At 44.9% G+C, this 26,303-nt stretch overlaps 1 protein-coding gene across 1 annotated transcript; it reads left to right on the top strand.

Moving 5' to 3' along the window:
• Positions 1-5,159: 5,159 nt before the first annotated feature.
• ACRALDRAFT_2022235 (uncharacterized protein) lies at positions 5,160-23,304 on the top strand (the record flags this gene model as incomplete). Its single annotated transcript, XM_071020088.1, has 9 exons — positions 5,160-5,171; positions 11,291-11,463; positions 11,583-11,612; positions 11,678-11,696; positions 11,736-11,816; positions 11,865-11,948; positions 13,351-13,535; positions 13,715-13,889; positions 23,296-23,304. The coding sequence occupies 9 exons, from the start codon at positions 5,160-5,162 to the stop codon at positions 23,302-23,304; spliced, it is 768 nt and encodes a 255-aa protein (XP_070871336.1).
• Between the last annotated feature and the right edge of the window lie 2,999 nt (positions 23,305-26,303).

The following is a 26,303-nucleotide window of genomic DNA, read 5'->3' as shown; positions in this document are numbered from 1 at the left end:
AAGCGAGGGTCCGTGGGTTATTCCGGAGGTCCTGAAGGTCCGTGGGTTATTCCGGAGGTCCTGAAGGTCCGTGGGTTATTCCGGAGGTCCTGAAGGTCTATGGGTCCACCTAGAGGTCCGTGGGCCTACCTAGAGGTCTATGGGTCCACCTAAAGGTCCGTGGGCCTACCTGGAGGTCCGTGGGTCCACCTAGGGTCCCGGGGGACTCGGGAGGACCCTGGAGGACTTAGGAAGTCCCTGGGGGACTCTGGAGGACTTAGGAGGACTCGGTGTTACAAACAGCGTATAACTCAATTACGTGAAAATAAGCGATCGATCTATTAATCTAATTGACTCTGTGGAAATCTCTGATCGTAGTGCTAAGTTCCTGCCCTTACTTTTGCGGCAGATCTACTCCCACTTTCGGGCCCGGAATAACCCGCTCCGGACCTGCTTTAGGCCAGCCTATATAACACACCCCCCTAACTAAATAACTATATAATAGTTACTTAGTTAACGTTATTTATAGGCGTCTTCCATCGATATATCCCCTTCTATAACGTCCTCGTAGCTCCTATCGAACTTCTCTTCCAGCTCTTCTAGATACTCCGGTAAGATCTCCTCTAGCTTATTTATATAGAGGCGTCCCTGTATATCCATTACCTCTACCTGTTTTCTAAAACTTATAAACTTTTCCCTAGACAGGACCTTCGTTAATCTATCGGCTATTATATCGGCGCTTATAACGTAGCTGACTTTAATCCTTCTATACTGCTACGCCTCTCGTAACTAATAGTTATATATATCTATATACCGTAATCGCGTATTTAATTAAGCGATCTCCGCCGTTAGTAGGCGTATCGTTTAGCTATTATCGTATCGTATCTTTAATCGTGGATCGTCGAATATCACGCCTATCGCCTCTAACAGCCTCTTCGTGAATATCCCTTCCTTCGCACCTTATACCAGCAAGAGTAGCTCTGCCTCTATTATTAACGTTATCACCGTTGCTTGCTTATTAGCTCGCCAGGCTATTATGCCTCTAAACAGGCGTATTATAAATACCTGACTGCTTTTACGATTAATTGAGTTATCTATAAAGGACGCGTCGGTAAACATCTTGATAGAGTCGCCGCCACCTAGTTCTAGGGCGTAGGTTTACGTGGCTAGCAGATATCGGATTAGATAGTTAGCTGCTTTATGATGCTAACGGCTTGGATTTATATTAAATCTATAGAGTCGAGATACTATAAAGGCGATATCGGGGCGTGTAATCACTATAGCGTACAGAACTAATCCTATCTTCCGTTAATAGCTTTTAACGGTAGTGGACTTCCTAGTATACGGTAGCAGCTCTATCGGCTTTATAGGGCTTATGGGTTTATAGTTAGATGCCGTTAATAACAGATATCCTACCTTTATAATATAATCGCGTTATAATAGCTATATCCTCCTAGTTAGACGGTCCCGAATAACCTTAATCCTAAGGAACCACTATAGTAGCTGCCCGCCTTATAGGGCGTAGTGCTTTCGTAGGCTCGCGATAGCCTATTCTATCTCTTCCCTAAAGCCTTCCTTAAAGCCGATTATAATATTATCTATATAAAAGAATAGGATTAGCCCACGGCGTATAAAGCAGCAGGGCTCTTATAGCACTATCTTAAACCCGTCTCTTTTTAGCACTTCTATAATATGCTTTTGCCATAGTAATAGAGACTCCTATAGCCCGTATAACGCCTTCTTTAGTAATAGTAATTAACCCGGCACCGCGGTCCCGGGCGGGAACCGTATATATATATCGTGGGGCAGAGGGGCGTGCACAAAAGCGTTAACGACGTTATACTATATTAAGAATAGGTCGAAGCGGGCGGCGATCGCTATTAACGATCTAAAGGACCGACTAGTAAGAGTGGCTATATATATATCTTCTAATAAGTCCTAATACTATTAATCTCCATGGACCACTAATCTAGCCTTGCACTTCTATAGAAAGCCGTGCTTATTAAACTTATAAGTTATCACCTATATACAGCCTAGCACTTAATACCCCTTCGCCCTATCTTTCGGCACCGTGATCCACGAGCCTATCTCTTTATAACTCTTTAGGTGATCCCTTTAAGCTTATCGGAATAGGATTTCGTATAGGTGGTTTTCGAGGTCTTATTAATTTCTCGGAGGGGCCGGCAGTTACTTACGGTATATTTTACGGGGTCTTTTAAGTGCCTTTTTGATTTTTAACTTTATTAGCGGCTTGCTATTTAAATTACGGACTAATAGGGTATATCTTCCTGCGTTAAAAGCAGAGATCCAGACTCGGTTACTGCTATAGCTTCGAAATTTGGCCCCCCCCGCTTTATAGGCATATAGCCCGTGAAAGCAGCCGCCGTAAGCCCTGCCTAAGGAGGGGTTTCTAGTGGAGTTAGAAGGTGACTGTCTAGGCGTTAGTGATTAATCGCGGCCATAGAAGAGTCTTTTTCTAGCTCCGGCCTTATAGGCTCTATAAGCTCCTCCCACCGTTCCGGCCTCTCGGGCTCTTCCGGCCTCTCGGGCTCTATAAACGGTTCCACCCCCTAAGCCTCGAGGCCGGCAGGCGCAGCCCTTAGGAGAGGTTCGTTAACCTCGCTGCCTGACTAAAGAATAGGCTTAAAGTATGCTATTATAAACGTATCGGCGGCCTCCTCTTACGGCTCGCCTTACTTAATTATATATAGCTCTAGTAAGCGGATCTAATTAATAATATCCGCTAACTACTCTTCCGTTAATTAACGTAAATCGTCCTTTAGGGCTTCGAGCCTACCATTAAAATACTCTTATTCGTTAAACATAACGTTATGTTGTAGAGGGGCAGACCCGTGTTCCGGGTCTGGACGTTATGGATATCACGTGACTACTTAGTCCTAGAGATCTGGTCTTGTATGCGGCTATTCTTCGGAATAGACCCACTATATCTAGCTAGCTTTTTGTCCGATCTTTTATAATCGTCACCTATCACCTATTATAATCATAATTTGCATTATCCTTCCCTTTTTGGTTATCTAGATGATCTAGAAGAGCCGACCGTAGGCCCGCCTGCCTATCTATAGCTATTCGTTCCCCTGATCGGACCATTGCCGACCCTTTTAAAGGCCCGGCGACCGTCTCCTCGGGACCCTAGCTCTAGATACGGACCCGTGGCGAGCCTGACCCTTCCCTTCGGCTAGCCTATTAGTTAGTTATTTGTTTTGGCCCTAGCGGAGCCGTTCTGTATAGTAACGGCTTCGCCTTTCTTTAATTAGTGCTCGGAGGCGGATATAATCGGCGTGGGAGATTATAATCCTGCGCACAAGGGTAGTTCCGGCCTGCTTAAACGAACGGCCTGTTAACGATTATTAGTCTTGGTCTCGATACGGTTACGGTCTTCCCTTTAAGTCTTTGGTCTTGAGTCTTGGTTTGGTTACGATACAGTATTAGATACGGCATAGCTTCGGTTTCGACACGGTTTTGGATACGGTATAGGTTTAGATACGATATAGTTTTAGTTATAGATTTCCCCTCTAATAGCGGCCAAAGGGCTTAGGTTAAGGCCCGGCAGAATAGCGCGTTACGTGGGTAGTAGCAGAAAAGAAGAAAAAGAAGGTTACGATACGAGTTCAGATTCCGGCTACGATATATTATTAATAAAAACACTAAAAATAATATATATAACGAAAACCATAAAAATAGTTTCCCGGGGCCCGAGTCTCCGGAAGAGTATCCCGACGCAGAGGCTGCCTGCAGATTAACAGCCATAATCTATCCCGACGCAGAGACTGCCTGTATACTAATAGTCCTAAAGATCCGGTTTAACGGTCCCGAGCACCACGGATCCGGAAGAGTAAAGACTGCCTGCTTAGAAAGAATAGTCTAAACCGACGTAGAGACTGCCTATAGATTAATAGTTATAATATAAGAGGAAGACGCCTTAGCGTCGTAAGAGGAGGATATAATACCGGGACGGTTAGCCTCCTCGAGGTGGTTGCGCGTGGGATACGTTCCTATTCCTCTTGATCGGCTTGACCTCCTATTTTGAGGTCGTCGCGAGAGTTACGCTAAAGGCGTGCTAGGCAGCCCTGGAAGAGCTTTATACTCTAAGGTCCTGCCGCGATGGTCACGATATCTCTTTACCGTTGTTTACTTCCTGTTCGTTAAATTAGACTAACGGTGACGTCGTTACGCGTGGGCAGCTTACGGAGGGCAGCTAAAGTAGCAGAAGTAGTAGTCGGAAGAGCCGCTACCGCGGTAGAAGTACGATTCCACGGAAGAGCCCGATTCGGTAGTAGAGTTAGGAAGAGAGTCCCGCCGCCCGGCACGTTCTAGTTTGCCTGATTAGGTGTTATTCCTGCGGTTAGGAAGGTTACTATCGGCGTACGTGCCCGAAGAGCCCTATTAGCTCCGCGATCCGGAAGAGCTATGATAGCTCCGCGCTTTAGAAGAACTGGCGCGTTAAGTCCGTTAATCCTGTTATTCCGGCGCCGAGCTCCCGTGCTAGCTCCCCTGTCTTTACCGATTCCGTTCCTCTGGTCTAGAGTCCTCCCGTGGACTTTACCGTTACAGCCGCCCCTCCCGCCGTCCCTTTAGTCTAGAGTCCTCCCGAGGACTCTATGGGAGAGAAGAAGACGCCTACCGTTCTTACGGTGGAAAAGAGTCCTCCCGTGGACTCTACCGTTCCCCCCGCGCCCGCCGTGGAGATAAGCTCCTATACTAGCTCGCCCGCCTTTACCGATTCTATAGCGCCGGTTCCGGTTACCGCCGCCACCGCCCCTCCTATTCCTTTAATCCAGAGTCCCCCCGTGGACTCCCCTGCTCCTACCGTTCCTATTAATTAGTCTTTCCGCCTACCTCTAGGCTTAGAAGACGAAATATAAGTATATATCGATAAGTATACGGTAGAGGACGAAGAAGAGGAGCGGCGATATATTATAGGCCTGCCTCCCGCTATAAAGACCGAGGATATTATTACCGATCCGTTCGTTAACCTGCTTACCCGCCTACCTAAGTAGACGGGCTTCCTTCTACTTAATAGCTTCGAGAATCCTTATCTATAGTGGTATATAGGCTATTATAGTCGAAGCCGGCTATATATCGAAGAGATATTCGGCACCTCCCTCGAAGAGGAGGTAAAGAAGGTAGAGATTTAAGCTTTATAGTAGGTGATTAACGTGATGGAAGCAGAGGTGTGGCGAAAGCAGGGCCTTTATAATTGGGCGTTGACGTAATCGTTCTTAGGAGACGAAGACGTTTATGAAGTTATAAGAGCTTTAGCTCTTAACGGCCGTTAATATCTTCTTTTTAGGTGGATTTACCTCTAGGGCCGAGGGATTTTAATCCTGTTTTCCTCGCTGTCTTCCTCACTCCTCCCTCCTCCCTTTTTTCCTTTTTCCCGCCCTTTTCCCTTTTTCCTTTTCCTTTCCCTACCTTTCCCTCTGCCTAATCAGGGTAATAGAGTCTTTTTCGGAAATAGAAGTCGCTCGAGGACTCCGTAGGAGCTATTTAGTTCCTGACGGGGGCCGCGTCTTCCGAAGATCGTGGGTTCGAATCTGGGGCCGTGTCTTTCCTTTGGATTACGCCCTGGGGCCGGATTTCTTTTTTTCCTGAAGCTGCTCTGTTAACCTAATCAGGATCTTTTTATTATTTTTGGGTTATTTAAAAGCTGCCCTTAAGGGGGACCTCTTCGTATAGCTTTAGGGCCGATAGATATAGAGTCCTGCCCTCCCCGATTTCACCCTGCCCGCCTCTTTTCTTTTCTACACGAAGACCCTAATCTAACCTATTCTTTATATGGAAAGCTATACGCCGCAGGAGCTTCTTCGTATAGCTTTGGGGCCGATAGATAACTGGGCCCGGGGCCTAGCCTATACCATGAGTCTATAGGAGTAACCTGCCGATTTTTTAGCTTTTCTACCTAACCACTTTACCTCTTCTTTAGACTATATCTTTTATAGTTTTTCACCTTTTCTTTCGCTCGTAACCACGTTGGCCTGATTAGGATAAGCTAAATCGAACGGTGCCGATTTCGATTAATTTAGCCCGTAGGTTATCGAGTTATTCTTATTGGTTAGCTTGGTGGTACGCGTAGGATATCTTCGCCGTCTATTCGAAGCAGACTATATGCCACTAATCCCGCCTACCCTTTTTGGATCTTAACCCTGCCTGCTGTTTTCTGCCGGCAGAGTCACTATAAGCTTTTCCTCTTTTCCTCTTTTTCCTACTCTTTTTACTACTTTTCTTCTCCCCGATATCTTCGTTCCTCTGATTAGCCTAAGCCTGATCCACCTACCTGCAGTTAATCCGATAGATCCTATTAATCCGATTAATCTGGTTGATCTAGTAGATCCCGTTGATCCTGCTGCTTCTTCTTCTTATTCCTTTAAGCCCGGCTATAATACTACCGCCTTAAAGACTCCTGCCGCGATCCTGTTCTTCGCCCACTGACTCTGCGAAGGAACCGACGAACCGACCTGCCTTTTATATACCGTGCTATACCGCCGAAAAGATCCGACCTACATGCTTTACGCCTACGAACCGAGAAATGGACTGCCTGCCTTATAGGTAGTGGAAAGAGATAGATATACTCTGCGTCGTTGCCCGGTTCTGCGTTCTATATCGTTAATCTTTTACTAGGGCCGCCGCGTTGCCTTATTAGCCGCCGCCTGCCCTGTGTATGCGTTCGTCGTCACGGCCTTCTCGAAGACTACGCTAGGGCCGCCGCCTATTTTACCGCCGCCTACTACTACTACCGCCGCCGCCGCGTTGCTTATTCTATATATGGAACCGAGGAAGCCGCCGCCGCCGCCGCCTGGCTTATGCACGAAGGACCTACAAGGTCACCTCTACGTCTTTAAGGTTATAGTCCTTCGAGCCTGCGTCTTCGAGAGACACCTATAGGAATACACACGCGCGAGGAAAGATACGGAAGCTATTACTGGATAGGCTGCTTATAGGATGCCCTGATTAGGGTAATAGAGATATATTTAGGACGGTTATTTAGTTATTGCTTTTATTTATAATAAAATTATTAAGACTACGGGGCGTGGCTTAATAATTTAGGGCCGATTATAGAGGGGCAGACCCGTGTTCCGGGTCTAGACGTTATAGATATTATATAACCACTTAGTCCTAGAGATCTAGTCTTATATACGGCTATTCTTCGGAATAGACCCACTATATCTAGCTAGCTTTTTATCCGATCTTTTATAATCGTTACCTATTACCTATTATAATTATAATTTGTATTATCCTTCCCTTTTTAGTTATCTAGACGATCTAGAAGAGCCGACCGTAGGCCCGCCTGCCTATCTATAGCTATTCGTTCCCATAATCGGACCACTGCCGACCCTTCTAGAGGCCCGGCGACCGTCTCCTCGGGACCCTAGCTCTAGATACGGACCCGTGACGAGCCTGACCCTTCCCTTTGGCTAGCCTATTAGTTGTTTGTTTGTTTTGGCCCTAGCGGAGCCGTTCTGCACAGTAATAGCTTCGCCTTTCTTTAACGTATACGGACGATCCCGTTCCTTCGAAGGCTAGGAACCTAGATACGGTATATATTAGTTAAATCGTAGCCTATAAGGTAACCGATATAGGCCCGCGGCGCTAGCCGGTTTTAAAGCTTTCTAGACCTTATTAAAGCTGCTCTATATAAGCGGCTGGTCACGAGTTGTTTATAGAGTAAGGCCGAATAATTAAATTATCTAAAGCTAAGGAGAAAAGAAGGAAAGGGGAAAACTCTATAGGTGCCTACGACCTAAATATAATATCGCGGTGACCTACTAGGAGTATACTATGATTAGTCGGAAGATCCGGTGCTTTACCGGATTATCTCCACGGGGTTAGCCCGTAATATTACCCCCCTCCCCCCTTGGTAAGTCGTTAGTCTTCGGTATAGGTTCGCGGAGCGTTATTATTTAATTAAATAACGCCTTTTTATTAATTAAATAATAACCCTTAGTGGCTTTTTAATCCCGAATAACCTCTTTATTTATTAAAAAGCGCTCGAGGTAGGCCTTTATAGTTATACGATTAATTAACGTGTTATATACGGCTATTATTATTATTTATAAACGGGTTATAGGATCGTTCCTTCTATATAAGGAACCGATAGGCGTACCTTCTCTAACCGTGTAACTCGTTTATTAATAATACTAACTTTACTATTACCTCCGTTATCTTATTTTTTCTTCTCTTCTTTAATAATATCCTTTACCACTAGTAATACGTTTTCTATCGCCTACCACCCTTTTACACGCCGTTTTATTATTCTAACCCCTTATCTCTCTCTTTAAAAGATATTTAAGTTTTTAGGATTATCTCTGGCCCCTAAGGTACGTTTCCCGTTCTTCCTAAGAGCTTCGCGCGACGTTTACTAACTTATATATATAATACAGGGGGCTAATAATAATAATAATAATAATACCGGCGAGGAGGTACCTGCTCCCGCCCCGGCTAATAAGGAGATCACTTCTCCTACCTTAGCTATAGACCGCCGCGCCTAGCCAGCCCGAGCCGCTAAGGCCAAGGGCAAGCGTTCCGCGGGCGAAGCTTCTATAGTAGTTAAGAGCCCCGCGAAGCGTGCTTATAGAATAAAACATCCTCCTAGAAGGACCTATTCGGTCTTTTACTACTCTTATATAAAGGCTATTACGAATAGCTAGGATAGGCGGCGTTACCGCGACTAGTCGGGACCCGGAGTAAGGATACCTAATCCTAAGTGCTATAATTACTCGAAAAGTGGTTATAGGTATGTTCCTCCTCCGCCTAGGATAACTAGTCTATTAGTAATACTCCTAAAGGCGGCGAAGGTAGTTAATAACGACCCCTTCTATAGCCCTAAGGCGACGGAGGCGCTTATAGCGGCTTATTCGGCCTTCTAAAAGGTATCCGGGGTTTTAAAAAAGACCTCTAGCACTTTATAAGAGGATAAGCCTATTTTAACGCCTATCGACTCGGGTACTAGTAAGCCTTACTTATCGGTATAAGCCACCGCCTCCCCCCCCCCCGCGGGGACTCTTATATTATAGTAAGTGGACCTATACTTATCGCGGCGCCTCCTACTATTATTACGCCTATTCCTAGTATAACGATTACCTTTATAGGGGTAGAAGGCCTACGCCGGCTTAACCGGTTCTTATAGGTGGTTAAGAACGTTATAGGGGTTATTTATATTAAGGTAAAGGACGTTAAGTCCTTTAAAGGAAAGAAAAAGGATAGGTAGGCCGAGGTTATAGCGTCTATATCGTCTCCTATTATCGCTAAAAGCGTTAATAGTCACGAGGACGCTTATAACGATATTAATCTTAATACCTAAACCCGATAGCTAGGGGCGGGGCTTATCCGCCCCGACTTAATTAATATAGATAGCTTTACTATTATCCTAACCTTTACTTAACCCTTACTGCCTTTCCTATAACTTTTCTTCTTCTTATACTATTCGTGTAGTCTATTATTAACTTTAATTAGGCTATACTTCTCTTTATAGTGGTCTAGGGCGGTTAATTCTTATAGGGACTCTGTTAGTTCCTAAGATATCTAGGCGTATCCTTCTTACTTTACTAACGCCTCTCTTTTTACGCCTTTGCCTACCCTCCTATTCCTAGCGTATAAGATTTCCTTTACCGTCTATTCGTCTTTTTTAAGGCCGTTATGAATTAGTCCGGGTTAAGGGTCGTGTAGAATTTAACTAGGAAGCGGGTCTTTGCTTATATATTATAGGAGGTTTATATAAAACCTCGGGTATACGTTCGAAGGTATATCTAGTTTTATAACGTGCGGGTTAATAACCTTAGTAACCCTATACTTCTAGTATAGCTAGCTTAACTTATATAACGGTCTTAGGGTAAAGTAGTTCGTGAGTAAGAGCTATATAAGGTCGCCTTTATAAAGGCGTTTAGCGGGGATACAGCGCTTATTCGCCGACTCTTCCTATTATAGCTGCGTGGCCGCTATTAAGGCTTAGGCGAACTCTATAGCTTCTTAGAGACGGCGAAGCAGGTTATAGGCTATAAACTCCTAAGCGTCGCTGCTTAGTTCCTTATAGATCTAGATCGGGTCGATATAATATCCGTGTTTAAGGAAGAACGGGCTTATCTTAGTAGTAAAGCTCTCTTAGTTATTTAATACTAATTAGGCGGCGGGTAATAACCGGTCCTAATTATTTTATATATAGTAGATAAAGGCTTAGAGGTACGCTTATACTTCTTAGTTTACTTATTCGGTGGCTTTATCGGTCTAGGGGTAATACTGTAGAGGGGCAGACCCGTGTTCCGGGTCTGGACGTCATGGGTATCACGTGACCACGTACGCGGTCCCAGAGATCTGGTCTTGTATGCGGCTATTCTTCGGAATAGACCCACTATATCTAGCTAGCTTTTCGTCCGATCTTTCACGATCGTCACCTATCACCCATCACAATCACAATTCGCATCATCCTCCCTTTTTGGTTATCTAGACGATCCAGAAGAGCCGACCGTAGGCCCGCCTGCCTATCTATAGCTATTCGTTCCCCTGATTAGACCACTGCCGACCCTTCTAGAGGCCCGGCGACCGTCTCCTCGGGACCCTTTAGCTCTAGATACGGACCCGTGACGAGCCTGACTATCCCTTCAGCTAGCCTATTAGTTAGTTGTTTGTTTTGGCCCTAGCGGAGCCGTTCTGCATAGTAACGGCTTCGCCTTTCTTTAATTAGTGCTCGGAGGCGGATATAATCGGCGTGGGGGATCCTTCCTGCGCACAAGGGTAGTTCCGGCCTGCCTAAACGAACGGCCTGTCAGCGTTATTAATACGATACGGTCACGGTTTTCTTTATCCTGTTTTAAGCCTTTGAGTCTTCGGTTTTGGCTTCGGATTTTGAGTCTTGTTTTGGATACGATACGGTTCTGGTTGGTCCTCTAATGACGGGCGAAGGGCTTAGGATAAGGCCTGGAAGAATATCGCGTTACGTGGGCACTAGAAGAAGAAGAGGTCCGAAAGACGACGATTCTGTTTCGAGTTTAAGTTCTGATTCCGGTTACGATATAATAATAACAAAAACACTAAAAACAGTTTCCCGGGGCCTGAGTCTCCGGAAAAGCGATCCCGATAATGCTTCGGAAGAGCAGAGACTGCCTATAGATTAATAGTCTATCCCGACGCAGAGACTGCCTACACACTAATAGTCCCACGGATCCGGTTCGACGGTCCCGAGTACCATGGATCCGGAAGAGCAGAGACTGCCTATAGATTAATAGTCGTATATAGAGAGGAAGACGTTACAACGGCGACGTCGTGGAAAGAGGAGGATACAACACCAGGGTGGTCAGAGTCGCGCGTGGGATACGTTCCTGTTCCTTTTGATCGGGTTGACCTCTTGTCTAGAGGTCCTCGCGAGAGTCGCACTGAAGGCGTGCGAGGCAGCCCTGTAGGAGCTATACGCTCAAAGGGCGCGCGGTATCTCTTTGCCGTTACTTACTTCCCGTTCGTCCGATCAGACCAACGGTGACGTCGTTGCCCGTAGGCAGCCTACCGTTCCGGGTAGTCCACGTAGTCGTAGCCGAAGCAGTAGTCGGAAGAGCCGCCGCCGCCGCGGTAGAAGTACGACTCCGCGGAAGAGTCAGGAAGAGAGTCCTGCCGCCCGGCACGTTCCTGTTCGCCTGATCAGGTATTATTCCTGCGGTCAGGAAGGTTACCGACGGTGTACGTGCCCGGAAAGGAAGAGCCCCGTTGGCTCCGTGATCCGGAAGAGCTCCTGTGATAGCTCCGCGCTTTAGAAGAACTGGCGCGTTGGTTCCGTTGATCCCGTTATTCCGGCGCCGAGCTCTTATGCTAGCTCCCCTGCCTCCACCGATTCCGTGGCACCGGTTCCGAAGAGTCCTCCTATAGACTCTGTGGAAGAGAAGAAGACGCCCACCGTTCCTGCGGTGGAAAAGAGTCCTCCCGTGGACTCCACCGTTCCCCCCGCGCCCGCCGTGCAGGAGAGCCCCGTTGGCTCTATAGTCCCGAAAAGCCCGCCCGCCGATTAGAATATCGGCACTATCGGCTTTATGACGGCAGATTAGGTGGTTAAATCTATTCCCACTAATTAGCCTATCTCTTTTCCGCCTACCGATCGCCTTACCCCTGTTCCTGTTCTTACCGATCAGGCCTACCTGCTTTCCCTTCTGCCTACCGACTTCGAAATCAGTTATCCGGTATAGTATGCGTATTACCTTAATCCGCACTTCTAGGAAAAGATCGAAGAGATTTTCGGAGACTCCCTTAAAGCTACGCTTAAAGAGGTGTATACGTAGATCGATAAGGAGATAGTAAAGGCGATCGAAGAGGCGCGAAGTTAGAGTCTTCGTGACGGGCGTTAACGTCTTTTAGGTGGATTTACCTCTAAGGCCAAGGGATTTTTCCTTACTATCTTCCTCCCTCCGTCCTACCTCTTTTTCCCTTTTCCTTTTCCCGCCTCCTTTTCCTTTTCTCTTTTCCTTTTTTTCCCTCCACCTATTCCTTTACCTAATTAGGGTAATAGAATCGTTTTCGGAAGCAGAAGACGTGCGTGGACTCCATGGGAGCTGCTTTTCTAGTTCCTGACGGGGGCCGTGTTCGTGGACTTATATCTGGGGCCGCGTCTTTAGATTACGCCCTGGAGCCGGATTTTTTTTTTTTTTTTTTCCGAAGCTGCTCCGTTAGCCTAATCAGGATCTATTATTTCTACCTTTCCTTTTGTTTTTGTTTATTGTTTTTAGGGTTATTTAAAAGCTGCCCTTAAGGGGGACCTCTTCGTATAGCTTTAGGGCCGATAGATATAGAGTCCTGCCCTCCCCCGATTCCACCCTAGTCGCCTCTATTCTTTTCTTTTTGTATAGAAAGCTATACGCCGTAGGAGCTTCTTCGTATAGCTTTAGGGCCGATAGATAACTAGGCCCGGGGCCTAGCCTATAAGTCTATGGAAGCCGCCTGCACGGATTTTTTAGCTTTTCCACTTAACACTTTACCTTTTCCTTAGACTATATCTTTTATAGTTTTCCACCTTTTCTTTTGCTCGTAACCACGTTAGCCTGATTAGAAGAAGGGCTTTCGAACGGCTTTAATTTCGATTAATTTGGCCTACTAGTTATTAAGTTCTTGTTAGTTGGATTGGTAGTACGCGTTGGATATCTTCGTTGTCTCTTTCGAAGCAGACCACGTACCACTAATACCGCCTGCCCTTTTTGATCCTGCCTGCCGTTTTTCTGCCGGTAGAGTCACTACGAGCTTGACCTGCTCACTTTTTTCTTTATTTTTCCCTCTTTTCCTACTCTTTTTACTACTCTTCTTTTCTTAATATCTTCGTTCCTTTAATCGGCCCGAGCCTGATCCGCCTGCCTGTAGTTGATCCTATTAATCCTGTTGATCTAGTTGATCACGTTGATCCTGCTCTTCTTCCTGTTCCTTCGAGCCTGGCCACGATACTGCCGCCTCGAAGAGCCTGCCGATTCCTGCCACGAGACCCGATCCCGTTCTTCGCCTATCGACTCTGCGAAGGAACCAATAAACCGACCCTCCTGCGTGCCGTGCCACGCCGCCGAAAAGATCCGACCTGCGTGCTTTACGCCTACGAACCGAGAAGTGGACTACCTGCCTGCCTTAATATAGGTAGTGGAAAAAGATAGATATACTCTGCGCCGTCGCCTGGTTCTGCGTCTTGCGTTATTAATCTTTTACTGGGGCCGCCTTTGCCGCCTGCCCTGTGTGTGCGTTCGTTATCACGGTCTTCTCGAAGACTACGCTGGGGCCGCCGCCTGTTTACCGCCGCCGCGTTGCTTATTCCTTGTACGGAACCGAGGAAGCCGCCGCCGCCGCCTGGCTTGCGTATGAAGGACCTGCGAGGTCACCTCTACGTCTATAAGGTCACCGTCCTTCGAGGCCGCGTCTTCGAGAAACGTCTTCAGGAATACGTGCGCGAGGAAAGATACGGAAGCCGTTACTATACGGACTGCTTATGGATGCCCTGATCAGGGTAATGGAGATATATTTAGGATGGTTGCTGTTTGTGTTTGGAAATTATTAAGACCACGAGGCGTGGCTTGATAATTTGGGGCCGATTATAGAGGGGTAGACCCGTGTTCCGGGTCTGGACGTCATGGGTATCACGTGACCACGTACGCGGTCCTAGAGATCTGGTCTTGTATGCGGCTATTCTTCGGAATAGACCCACTATATCTAGCTAGCTTTTCGTCCGATCTTTCACGATCATCACCTATTACCTATTATAATTATAATTCGTATTATCCTCCTTTTTTGGTTATCTAGACGATCCAGAAGAGCCGACCGTAGGCCCGCCTGCCTATCTATAGCTATTCGTTCCCCTGATCAGACCACTGCCGACCCTTCTAGAGGCCCGGCGACCGTCTCCTCGGGACCCTTTAGCTCTAGATACGGACCCGTGACGAGCCTGACTATCCCTTCGGCTAGCCTATTGGTTGGTTGTTTGTTTTGGCCCTAGCGGAGCCGTTCTGCACAGTGACGGCTTCGCCTTTCTTCAATACGTAATACTTAATCGTTATTCGATTTTAGCTAATTTATAGAAGTATCGCTAAAAGCGACTCGTTTAGTTAGAACCTCTATTATTTATAATAGAGCAAGGTATACCGTGGAACCGAAAATAATAGTATAGGAACTATTTAGTATAAGCTTCCGCCTTTATAAAGTCTATCGCTTTAAGGGTAATAGCCTTTATAAGTCGATTAGTTATAACCTATAAGTATCTACACTTTTTCTCCTTAGCGGGGGGCAGATCCGTTATAAAGTCTATTAACAGGTCGCTCCTTATTCGTTTAGGAATCGGGAGTGGTTTTAAGAGTCCTTATTAAGCGTTCCGCCATATATAGCTTTAGTTATAAACGTTATAGTTACGTATAAACCTATATACGTCTCGGTTTATTCACGGCTAAAAGAAGCGTCTTGCTACGAGGGTAATTATATTATCTCGCCCCGGGTAACCTTTAATTATAGAGTTATATATAGATTAAATTACTTATATTTATAACATGCTCCCTTCTTAGGCTCCTAGTACCTATAGGCGATCTCGGAATATTAGTAGTCCTTATAAGGTAATCCCGTATTCGGTAATCTAGGCTCGGAGACCTAATAAGGGGGAAAACTATTAATCGCCTTTAGATACGGCTTATATAGCTTAGCGATACTAGTTATCTTCTTTTGCCGTGGCGTCCTATAGCCGTTATAATTCGTTATTAGCTTTGAATATTTATAGGTATTCGTGAAGGAGGCGGATTTTTAGGGGAATTAAGGTCTCGGGGATTAACTATATATATCGCGCCTATTCCTATTTATCGGAGAAGTCCTTTAGTTTATCTTATTCTTTTCGCGAGAGAGCGTCGGCGGTATAGTTATCGGCACCCTTACGGTATTCTAGCACGAAGTCGAATTAGGTAAGCTTACTAGCTTATCGGCTTTGCCTTTTATTAAGTATCTTTTTTATTATAAAGTATTCTAGGGCCTTATAGTCGGATAGGATCGTAAAGCGACTATAACTTAGGAGCTCTGCTCTTTAATACGTTATATAACTTATAATCGCTAATATCTCCTTATTATAGATAAGGTAGTTATACTCGGCTCCTATAAGTCGCCTTAAGTAGTAGGCGACTACGTAACGATATCCTTATTCGTTTTCTTAAACTAATATACCTCCTAGTACGAATCCTGAGTAATCGGTTTCTATAAAGGTCTTATTACTTAAGACCTATTATCGTAGGATCGGTTCCTCCTAGAACCTCTTCTTAACCTCTTTAAAGGCCGCTTATTTATTAGGACCCTAGGAGAATACTCGATCCTTCTTTATTAGTCTTATTAGGGCGGATATAATATAGGCGAAGTTCTCCACGAATATACGGTAATAGTTTATAAAGCCTAGGAAGCTTCGGACTCCTTTTACCGAGGTCGGGGCTTCCTACTCTCGGATCGCCTTTAGTTTATCAGGGTCGTATAAAACGCCCTGGCTAGTAGTGACTATAAACCCTAAGTACTTCACGGTCTTTATACTAAACTCGTACTTTACTAGGTTAAGCGTTAATCCTGCGTCGCTTAGCGATTATAGTATTAGGTTAACCTTTTTTTTATAGTCGCGGAGGGACCCGCTTAAGTAAATCAGGATATCGTTAATATATACGGTAACAAAGTCGTTAAGGTAGCGTTATAACGTCTTATTAATATATTATTAGAAGGACGCGGGGGCGCTACTAAGTCTAAAAGGGTATACTAACTATTTAAATAAGCCGAATCGAGTTCGGAATACTATCTTCGTTTTATAGCTAGCGGCTATTCGGATCTTATAGAATATAGTAACTATATCAAGCTTTATAAACTACTTAGCTTACTCTAGGTTTCGGAGTATCTCCGTGATTAGTAGGAGAGGATAGCGGTCTTTCTAGGTAATCGTATTTAAGGCACGGTAGTCGTAATAGAATTATAACCCTCCTCCTAGCTTTCTTATAAATAGAACTAGAGCTTTAGCGGCGGAGCTGCTAGCTTATATAAACCCCTTATTAATAAGGTCGGTAAGGGTTTTCCGTAGGACTAAGAGTTCCTCTCTGGATATATTATAAACAGGGCCCTAGGGTAATTCTAGCTCCTTACTATCGGGCCCTTATATAAGGTTTACTTTGTGGTTAACCCTAGGTTAATAAGGGGGAAGGCGGTTTGCTTATAAGTCGGAGAATAGGTCCGGAAATTATTATAGTATCTTTTCTAGGATATACTTCCGGGGGTCGACTAAGGACTTACTTCGGAGGGCTTTATCGATATCCTTAATACTAATAGCGTAAAGCGCGAGTTCCTTTTTACCGAACCGTTATCTCCTTTATAATCGCTATATAATACCGGCGAATACCGACCCGGTTATTACCTAAGCTCCACGGATAGCTCTAATATTATCGGGTTCTTCCTTACCTTAGAGTCGAATATCTATCCGGGCTACTCCGTGATAAAGGCGATATCTTTTCGCGTAATAAGTTATATTATTATATTTTATCTATAGTTTCCCTAGGAATATATTATAATCTAATCCTGGTATTATATAGGCGAATAGTCGTTATATATATTCACCGATCTTAAGATCGTATATAGCGATACCGGAACTCCTTATAGACCCTATAGTGTTAGAGAACCCTAAAAGGGGTCTTTTAGTCCTATTAATTAATAGGAGGCGGAGGGACTTTATAAGACGTTTATTTATAGCTACGTAATAGTTATATCTCGTATCTATAAGAGCAGTAACTAACTTTTTATTAATCCGCGCTTATATAAGAGCTAAATAACTACTACGCGACTATAATATAAACTCTTTTTAATCCCTTTATTCCTCTATAATAGGCTCTAGTACCCGTTTTCGTACTAGAGCTATTCTTTTTCCGAGTCTTTATCGTTATCCGTGACTCCTATATAGATCGTCTTATTATCCGAGGCTACTAAGACCTTCGCTACGCGGTTCTTTTTATAATCCTTAGCGTTTTTTTTTCTTTAAGCGGTATCTTCTAATAAGGTATCCTTTCTTTCCGTAGTTATAGCACTCTCTTATCTTTTTCTTCTTAGTCTATATTCGATTAACTCCTCCTATCTTTATATCGCCGTCGTAATTATAAGCGTGACTATTATTATTACTATTACGTGGCGCTTAGCTAAACCGTGGCCTTATAGCGAGGGCTTCGAGTCTCTAAGCGATGCTTTATATTTCGGTTACCTAAGTGTGGTAGTTATTTAGTAGTTTCGCGGTAATAAGGGCGGTATAGAGGTGATTACTAAGAGCTCCCTTTAGGAACGTAATCTTTATTATATTATCCTATTAACCTCCCCCGGCGATAGCGAGCTATTATTCGAAACCGGGTATAAAGCTTCCGAACGCTTAGTCTTTACGCTAGCGTAATATTCTTAGGGCGTTAGCCGCGCGGGGTTATTCGTTAATATCTTTATATATACGGTTAAGGTAATTAAGGAAGTCTTTAGGGTCGTATTAACTATCGGTTCCGCCTACGGCCTAGAAGGAGGCGATAACGCGGCGGGGAGCTTTATCTAAGTAGGCGTTAATAAAATACCATTTCTCGTAAGCGTTCTAGAAGAGATATTAATCGAGTAGAAGCTTTTTATAAATCTTAGATAACTAGCTTATATACTTAGAGCGTTTACCGTTAAACTTCTAGGGTAATAGAAGCGCTTTAGTCCTAAGGTTCGGAATAGGCGTTATATCGGGCATAGGCGTAGTGATTAGCGGCTAAGGGCCCTATATAGTCTTTTATAATAGTATAACGAGATAAGGCGTGGTTATACGTTATTAGTTTTATATCGCCTATAGTAGCTAGTTAATAGTATTCTATTATTCTTAGATCTAGGTAGTTAAGGTCGTGACTTAAGTCTATAGAGGGTTAATAATCTCCCTCCTCTACTCCGTAGCCTCGGGCGACTTACCCGCTAAGCGTAACAGAGCGCCGGGAGGTGGATCGAAATAATAGTCTATCTTTATTAGCATAGCGTATGGGTTTCGCTAAGCTTTAGATATATAAGCGGCTGGTTACGAGTTGTTTATAGAGTAAGGCCGAATAATTAAATTATCTAAAGCTAAGGAGAAAAGAAGGAAAGGGGAAAACTCTATAGGTGCCTGCGACCTAAATATAATATCGCGGCGACCCACTAGGAGCACACTATGATTAGTCGGAAGATCCGGTGCTTTACCGGATTATCTCCACGGGGTCAGCCCGTAACACTCTAGTTATAAGAAAAGCTTTATAACTAGAAGCCCGAAGGTGCCCTAGCTACGGCTTACGTTAATAGATAACTTCGAATAGGGTCTTCTAGCTAAGGCGTTATTTAGGCGTTCTGTTTTATATATAAGCAGTAGTAGGAACGACTTTAACCCATAGGAAATCGGGTAATCGGGAGTGTATTCGTATAGCTCGTGCCTTCTACACTATAATAGCCCTAGATCTTTCGGCACCACCGTTTTATACGGGGGTCTCTGCTAAAGAGGACTCTAATTAGATGCTAAAACCCTTAGTTACACCCTGTATTTCGTGCGATTATATTAGTTTATTATCACACTTAAAGACCCGTACCTACCGGTTAAATTAACTCTAAACCCATCGGATATATTAGTTTATAACTATATAGATATCGGAGGCCCTCTTTAATATTATAACGTAGCAGGCCACGAACCCGCTATATCGATCCGTGAAGAATATAATCCGTACGTATCTATCTACGGTTAGTAGGAAATCCGTAAAGTCGATCGCCTACCTCTCGCCGGCGTAGCTTAAAGCTATACGGGTCCTCCGGCTAATCTAGCGACCTATCTTCGATTAAGCGTAGGCGTTATACTCCACCGTTCCTGGCCCCTTTAGTTTAACGCCCTATAACTACTCTTCTAGTTATTTGATTATATCAGGGCCGGCGTGCCCTAACCATAGATACCATAGATTACCGTCGGCTTAGCTAACTACTCTTTTAATTGGTTTTCGGATTAGTAGACTTAGGGCTAGAAGAGTAGCTAGGGTATTAGTGACTAGAAAGAGCTTTATAACGGTTTAATCGTAGTGGATACTTAGCTTATAGAGGATTAATCGGTTACAGCGGCGTATATAATCGTTCGGCGGCTCCTAATCCTACTAGTAACCGTTCTGCCGTATCTTCTTATTAGAGACTAGGTTATAAATAAAATCTTCGTAATAGGCTACGTCTTTTAACCGGAACTTTATCGGGCCGGCCGTTCTTTCTATTATAATAATAACGTCTCTATATCCTTAAATCGGCACCGTTATGGTGCCGGCGATTATAACGTTATCGGGACGGGCCGGTCTATAATCCATAAATCTGCTCCTATTATAGAAAACGTAGGATATAGCACCTAAGTCTAATATAGCGGACTAACGTAAAGGATATACGGCTGCCGAGAGGGCGGCCGCCGGGGCTTCTAGCCGGTATAGCTCGGAACGGACGGTGTTTAACGCCTTACCTTGCCCTTTATAGAATGCATTTATAAGCTTTTCTAGCTTCGTGGTCTTCTTGATTTTAAAGAAGACCTCGTTGCTATTATCGTCGCCGGCGTCTTTTATAGCCGTACGTAGTCACGCCTCCTTAAGGGCTTTGTTATTATTATCGCCGTTACCGCCGTTACCACCGCCACTAACTTCGTTATTATTATTAGTGACGGTAGTCCTTTTCTTTTTATTCCGGGACCTAATCTTCTCTATAGCGTGCTATAAATCCCGGTCTATCCTAAGAGACTTCTTTATAAGCCTCCTAATAAGGTTATTAGCTTAAAAACCCTCCGGCGCTAACTCCGGGAATAGTATCTAGTAGCCCTATAGATTATAGCCGCGCCGGTAGTACGCGGGGTACTTATCCTTATAGAAGAGTGACTGCTAGCGCTTAGAGCTTATACGGTTAGTTGACTTGCCTTTAGGGTAGGCACTACGGCCCCGCTAGGCTCTGGTCCGGTTACCCCTCCCGGTCCGTTATAGTCCTTCGTTATTATCACCTTCGCCTAGGTTTAGGGCCGGGAAGGCTATAATTCTGTGGCTTCGAGTAGGCGGTATATTAAGTTATTCCGCCGCCTTTTTCCCTTCCGCGATAAGGGCTATCGCCGATACTATTTTAAGGTCTAGCGTTACTTCCTTTATATCCACCTAGTTACCTAGGGCAGGTCGTATAGCGTTAAAGAAATCGTTAATCTAAATCTCCCGGGGCTCGCTATATATCCCGACGTTATAATAGTCCTAAAGCCGGTCCTGCTAGTTATCTAGCTAGGCGCCTACCTTCCGGGGGTTTATAGGTGGCTTGCTCTTATATAGATCGTAGTTCTTTTAGGAGTCCTTTATACGGGTCGCGATATAGGGTGCGGTGTCGGCTTATACTGCTACGTAGATCTCTTCCGGAGTCGTGCCCTTTATTAGGGCCTTATATCTCTTCGTAGCGATAGACTCTTTTACCTATTTAAGCAGGCCGTTAATACCCTTCTAATAGGATTCGTAGTCTTTACGATCTTCTTTATATCGGCGGTAGTCTTCGGTATAGGCGGCCTTGCCTGCGACCGTTAGCTCGGATATATTAAAAGGTTAGCCGTTAGCGTTAGCGATAAAGGCGTAGGAAGCAAATTCGGGACGGGTGGCTTATAGCGGCCTAGGCGCTAGATCGTTAGGGCGTAGGAAGTCCTAGACTCCGTTGCTACGGGCCCTGACTTTATAGAGCCGCTTCTATAGCTCCTAGTCTTCGTGGTTTATATAGATAGTCGTATTTAAGGTTATAGTTATAGCTATAGGCAGCTCGGCGTAAATAGCTTTAAAAGGTTATCGAGTAAATAAGACTCTTAATTATTATAAACAGCGTATAACTTAATTACGTAAAATAAGCGATCGATCTGTTGATTTAATTAACTCTATATAAAACTCTGATCATAGTGCTAAGTTCCTGCCCTTATTTTTGCGGCAGATCCACTCCCACTTTCGGGCCCGGAACAACCCGCTCCGGACCTGCTTTAGGCCAGCCTGTGCGATATAAAGCATATAGGTCGGATCTTTTTAGTAGCGTGACACGGCACGTAAGAGGCAGGTCGGTATATCGTTCTTCCGTAGAGTCGGTAGGCGAAGAACGGAATCGGGTCTCGCGGCAGGAATATTAGCAGGACTCTTCGAGGCGGCAGTATCGTAGCCGGGCTCGAAGGAACAGGAAGAAGAGCAGCAGGATCAACGGGATTAACAGGATTAATCGGATTAACTATAGGCAGGCGGATTAGGCTCGGGCCGATTAGAGGAACGAAGATATCGGGGGAAAAGAAGAGTAGTAAAAAGAGTAAGAAAAAGAGGAAAAATAAGGAAAAGAGTGAGCAGGATAAGCTCGTGGTGACTACCGGCAGAAAACAGCAGGCAGGATTAAGGTCCAGTAAAATCATGGGCGGCAGGAATAGTGGCCAACTAACCCACATAATAACTTAATAACCAGCAGGCCAAATTAATCAAAATCGGTACCGTTCGATTACGCTTCTTCTGATCAGGCTAACGTGGTTATAAGCGAAAGAAATGGAGGAAAACTGTAAAAGATATAGTTAAAAGAAAAGCTAAAAAATCGGTGTAGGCGGCCTCCACAGACTTATAGGCTGGGCCTAGGGCCTAGTTGTCTATCGGCCCTAAAGCTGTACGAAGAAGCTCCTGCGGCGTATAGCTTTCTATATAAAAGGGAAAAGAAGAACGGGCTCGCGATTAGGGTGTTCGCGTGGAAAAGAAAGGAATAAAAATAGGGCAGGGTGGAATCGGGGGAAGGGCAGGACTCTATATCCATCGGCCCTAAAGCTATACGAAGAGGTCCCCCTCGAGGGTAGCTTTCTAAATAACCCAAAAATAATAAAAAGGTCCTAATCAGGTTAACGGAGCAGCGTCGGGGAAAAGAAATCCGGCTCTAGGGCGTAATCTAAAGGAAGACGCGGCCCTAGATTCGAACCCACGATCGTTAGAAGACGCGGCCCCTGTTAGGAAATAGAAAAGCTCCCACGGACTCCACGGACGACTTCTGCTTCCGAAAACGATTCTGTTACCCTGATCAGGCAGAGGAATAAGTAAAGGGGAAAAAAAAAGAGAAAAAGGAAAAAGGGAAAGGAGGCGGGAAAAGAGGGAAGGGGAAAAAGAGGTAGGAGGAGGAAGATAATAAGGAAAAACAGGATTAAGATCCCTTGGCCCTAGAGGTAAGTCCACCTATAAAGACGCTAACGCCCGTCACGACGACTCTGCTCTTACTCGCGCCTCTTTGATCGCCTCTGCTATCTGCTTATCGATCTGCGTATATACCTCTCGGAGCGTAGCTTTAAGAGAGTCTCTGAAGGTCTTTTTAATCTCTTTCCGGAGGTACGGATTAAGGTAACGCCTATACTACTCCGGGTAACTAATTTCGAAGTCGGGAGGCAGTAAAGAAAGCAGGTCGGCAGGCAGAATAGGAATAGGCGGAACAGGGATAGGCTGATCGGTAGGAATAGATTTAACTACCCGATCTTCCGTCACAAAGCCGATAGTGCCGATAGTCTGATCGGCGGTAGGCGGACTTTTCGGGACTATAAAGCTAACGGGGCTCTCCTTCACGGCGGGCGCGGTAGAGCTAGCATAGAAGCTCTGCGGCAGAACGGTGGAGTCTATAGGCGGACTCTAAACCAGGGGAACGGCAGGAGGGGTGGTAGCGGTAACGGCAGGTTCCTTTATCACGGAGTCCACGGGAGGACTCTTCGGAACCGGTGCCACGGAATCGGTGGAGGCAGGGGAGCTAGCATAGGAGCTCGACGCCGGAATAACGGGATTAACGGAACCAACGCGCCAGTTCTTCTAAAGAGCGGAGCTATCACGGGAGCTCTTCCGGATCATAGAGCCAACGGGGCTCTTTGTTTTCTTCGGGTATATACGCCTTCGGTGACCTTCCTGACCATAGGAATAATACCTAATCAGGCGAACAGGATCGTGCCGGGCAGAACTCTTCTACTAAACGGCGGGAGGACTCGGCTACCGAATAGGACTCTTCCGTGGAGTCGTACTCCTGCCGCGGCGGCGGCGGCGGCTCTTCCGACTACTACTTCGGCTCGGGCTACGGCTGCCTTCGGTAGGCTGCCCACGAGCAACGTTACTGTTAGTCTAATTAAACGAATAGGAAGTAAACGGTAAAGAATCTTCTGATCGCAGAGCGTATAGCTCCTACAGGGCTCCTTTACACGCCTTTAGCGTGACTCTCGCGAGGACCTTAAAATAAGAGGTTAACCCGATTAAGAGGAATAGGAGCGTATCCCACGCGCGACTCTAACCCTAACTACCGGTATATATCCTCCTTTTACGACGCCGAGGCGTCTTCCTCTTATATTAAGACTATTAATCTATAGGTAGTCTCTGCGTCAGGATAGACTATTCTTTCTAAGCAGGCAGTCTCTGCTCTTCCGTATCCGTGGTACTAGGACCCGCCGAATCGGAACTAGTATTAGACTATTAATCTATAGGCAGTCTCTGCGTCGGGATGGTTCGGGGCTATTACTAATAAGCAGGCAGCCTCTGCTCTTCCGAAGCACTATCGGGATCGCTCTTCCGGAGACTCGGGCCCCGGGAAACTGTTTTTAGTGTTTTAGTATATAGTGTTTTTATTATTTTTATTATTATTACTATATCGTATCCGGAATCTGAACTCGTATCGTAACCTTGTCTTTCTTCTTTTCTGCTGCCCACGTAACGCGCTATTCTTCCGGGCCTTAACCTAAGCCCTTTGGCCGCTATTAAAGGGGAAATCTATAACCCAAACTATATCGTATCCAAAGCTATATCGAATCCAAAACCGTATCGTATCGAAGCTATGCCGTGTCTAAAACTATATCGAAACCGAAGCTATATTATAACCAAAACTCTTAAACTCGAAGACTCAAAGACTTAAGACCAAAGACTTAATAGGAAAACCGTGACCGTATCGAGACTAATAACGTTAATAGGCCGTTCGTTTAGGCAGGCCGGAACTACCCTTATACGTAGGATTATAATCTCCCACGCCGATTATATCCGCCTCCGAGCACTAATTAAAGAAAGGCGAAGCCGTTACTATACAGAACGGCTCCGCTAGGGCCAAAACAAATAACCAACTAATAGCCTAGCCGAAAGAAGCGTTAGGCTCGTCACGGGTCCGTATCTAGAGCTAAAGGGTCCCGAGGAGACGGTCGCCGGGCCTCTAGAAGGGTCGGTAGTGGTCCGATCAGGGGAACGAATAGCTATAGATAGGCAGGCGGGCCTACGGTCGGCTCTTCTGGATCGTCTAGATAACCAAAAAGGGAAGGATAATATAAATTATGATTATAATAGGTGATAGGTGATGATCGTGAAAGATCGGACGAAAAGCTAGCTAGATATAGTGGGTCTATTCCGAAGAATAGCCGTATATAAGACCAGATCTCTGGGACCAAGTAGTCACGTGATATCCATAACGTCCAGACCCGGAACACGGGTCTGCTCCTCTACACCTTTACTCCTTATATAAGCCTATAATATTTTATTTATTCTAACCGTTTACGGGTATAACGACCGTTAAGAGTTTAAAAGACTAGTTATTTTATAAATCCTACCACTACCCCTAACTAATACCTAAGATACCCCCTAAGCGCACTACTATTATTCGTACCCGGGATACTTGCCCCGCTACTAAAGGAGCCGAAGCCGGGCTATTAGGCGCCGATCACGAGTAATCCCTTATACCTAAGTTAGAAGATAAAGATAATAACCCTAAATTCGAGATTCGCAGATAAGCTAACCCGGACGCTTATAATCCTATAATAGGACTACTACTCGACTAAGAGACCCCCTAAGATATCCGCGTAGGACCCTAATTCGGTATTAAAGACCTTAAAAGCCGCCCCCCCCGGCACTATATTATCGGCGGAACTCGATTTCCTGATTAAGCACTACGAAGACCGCTAAGCGCGAGAAAAGAAGGAGAAGCGCCTCCTTACCCTTTAATAAGGGAAGGACCCTAATACCTCCGAGTATACCCCTAAAGGCGACTCTCGTAAAAGCTAGTATAAGGTCCCGTAAAAGCTCCCCGAATAGGACGGGCAGTCCTACAACTAGTTCTAAATATTTATTAAGGAAATTAAGGAGCGCTTTATACTTAATAAGGTTAAGCTATCTAAAATAAAGAAGATCAATTTTAGCTCTACCCTGTTACCGAAGATTATAAAATCTAGATAGCGTGCCTATTATAGGCGCGTTTATAGGAAGACTAAAGGTGCTACCTAGGAGGACCTTAAGACCTTTCTAACTAAGTAATTAGTTAATAATATAACCCGTATAATATCTATAACTAAGAAGCTATTCTTAGACTAGACTATATAAAAACCTAATTAGACTTATGCTAAGTTTATTAATAGGCTAGACTTATTATTTAATAAGGTATCCCTACCCTTCCCCGATAAGTAGCGTATTTAATTAATCTTAATAAAGCTTAATAAGCCGTTATATAACTAAATTATAGCCGCTGGTATCCTTACCGATAATAAGGCGTTAGGTATCGTAGCCCGGTAAGTAAAGATTACTCTCTTATATAAAAATAAAGAAAAGACGCCCCGGAATAATCGCCTAAGGTAGTCCCGCGGCGAGAAGCGTAGACGTAATAGTGCCCCTAATAGGGCCCGTACTATAATAGTCCGACCCTCTATACCTCCCTAAGGCTTCGTGGACTTAATTAAAGTAGACGACACGGAAGCCCCTAGACCCTCTAAAAGGCGTAATAATAACGGCGTTATATACTATAGCTATAATAAGAAGGGCTATTACCGGAATAAATACCTAAAAAACCCGATATATAAG

The sequence above is a fragment of the Sodiomyces alcalophilus genome, assembly GCF_042370955.1.
Source record: "Sodiomyces alcalophilus JCM 7366 unplaced genomic scaffold ACRALscaffold_8, whole genome shotgun sequence".
Classification (NCBI taxonomy): domain Eukaryota; kingdom Fungi; phylum Ascomycota; class Sordariomycetes; order Glomerellales; family Plectosphaerellaceae; genus Sodiomyces; species Sodiomyces alcalophilus.
This window is presented reverse-complemented; position numbering and strand designations above follow the sequence as displayed.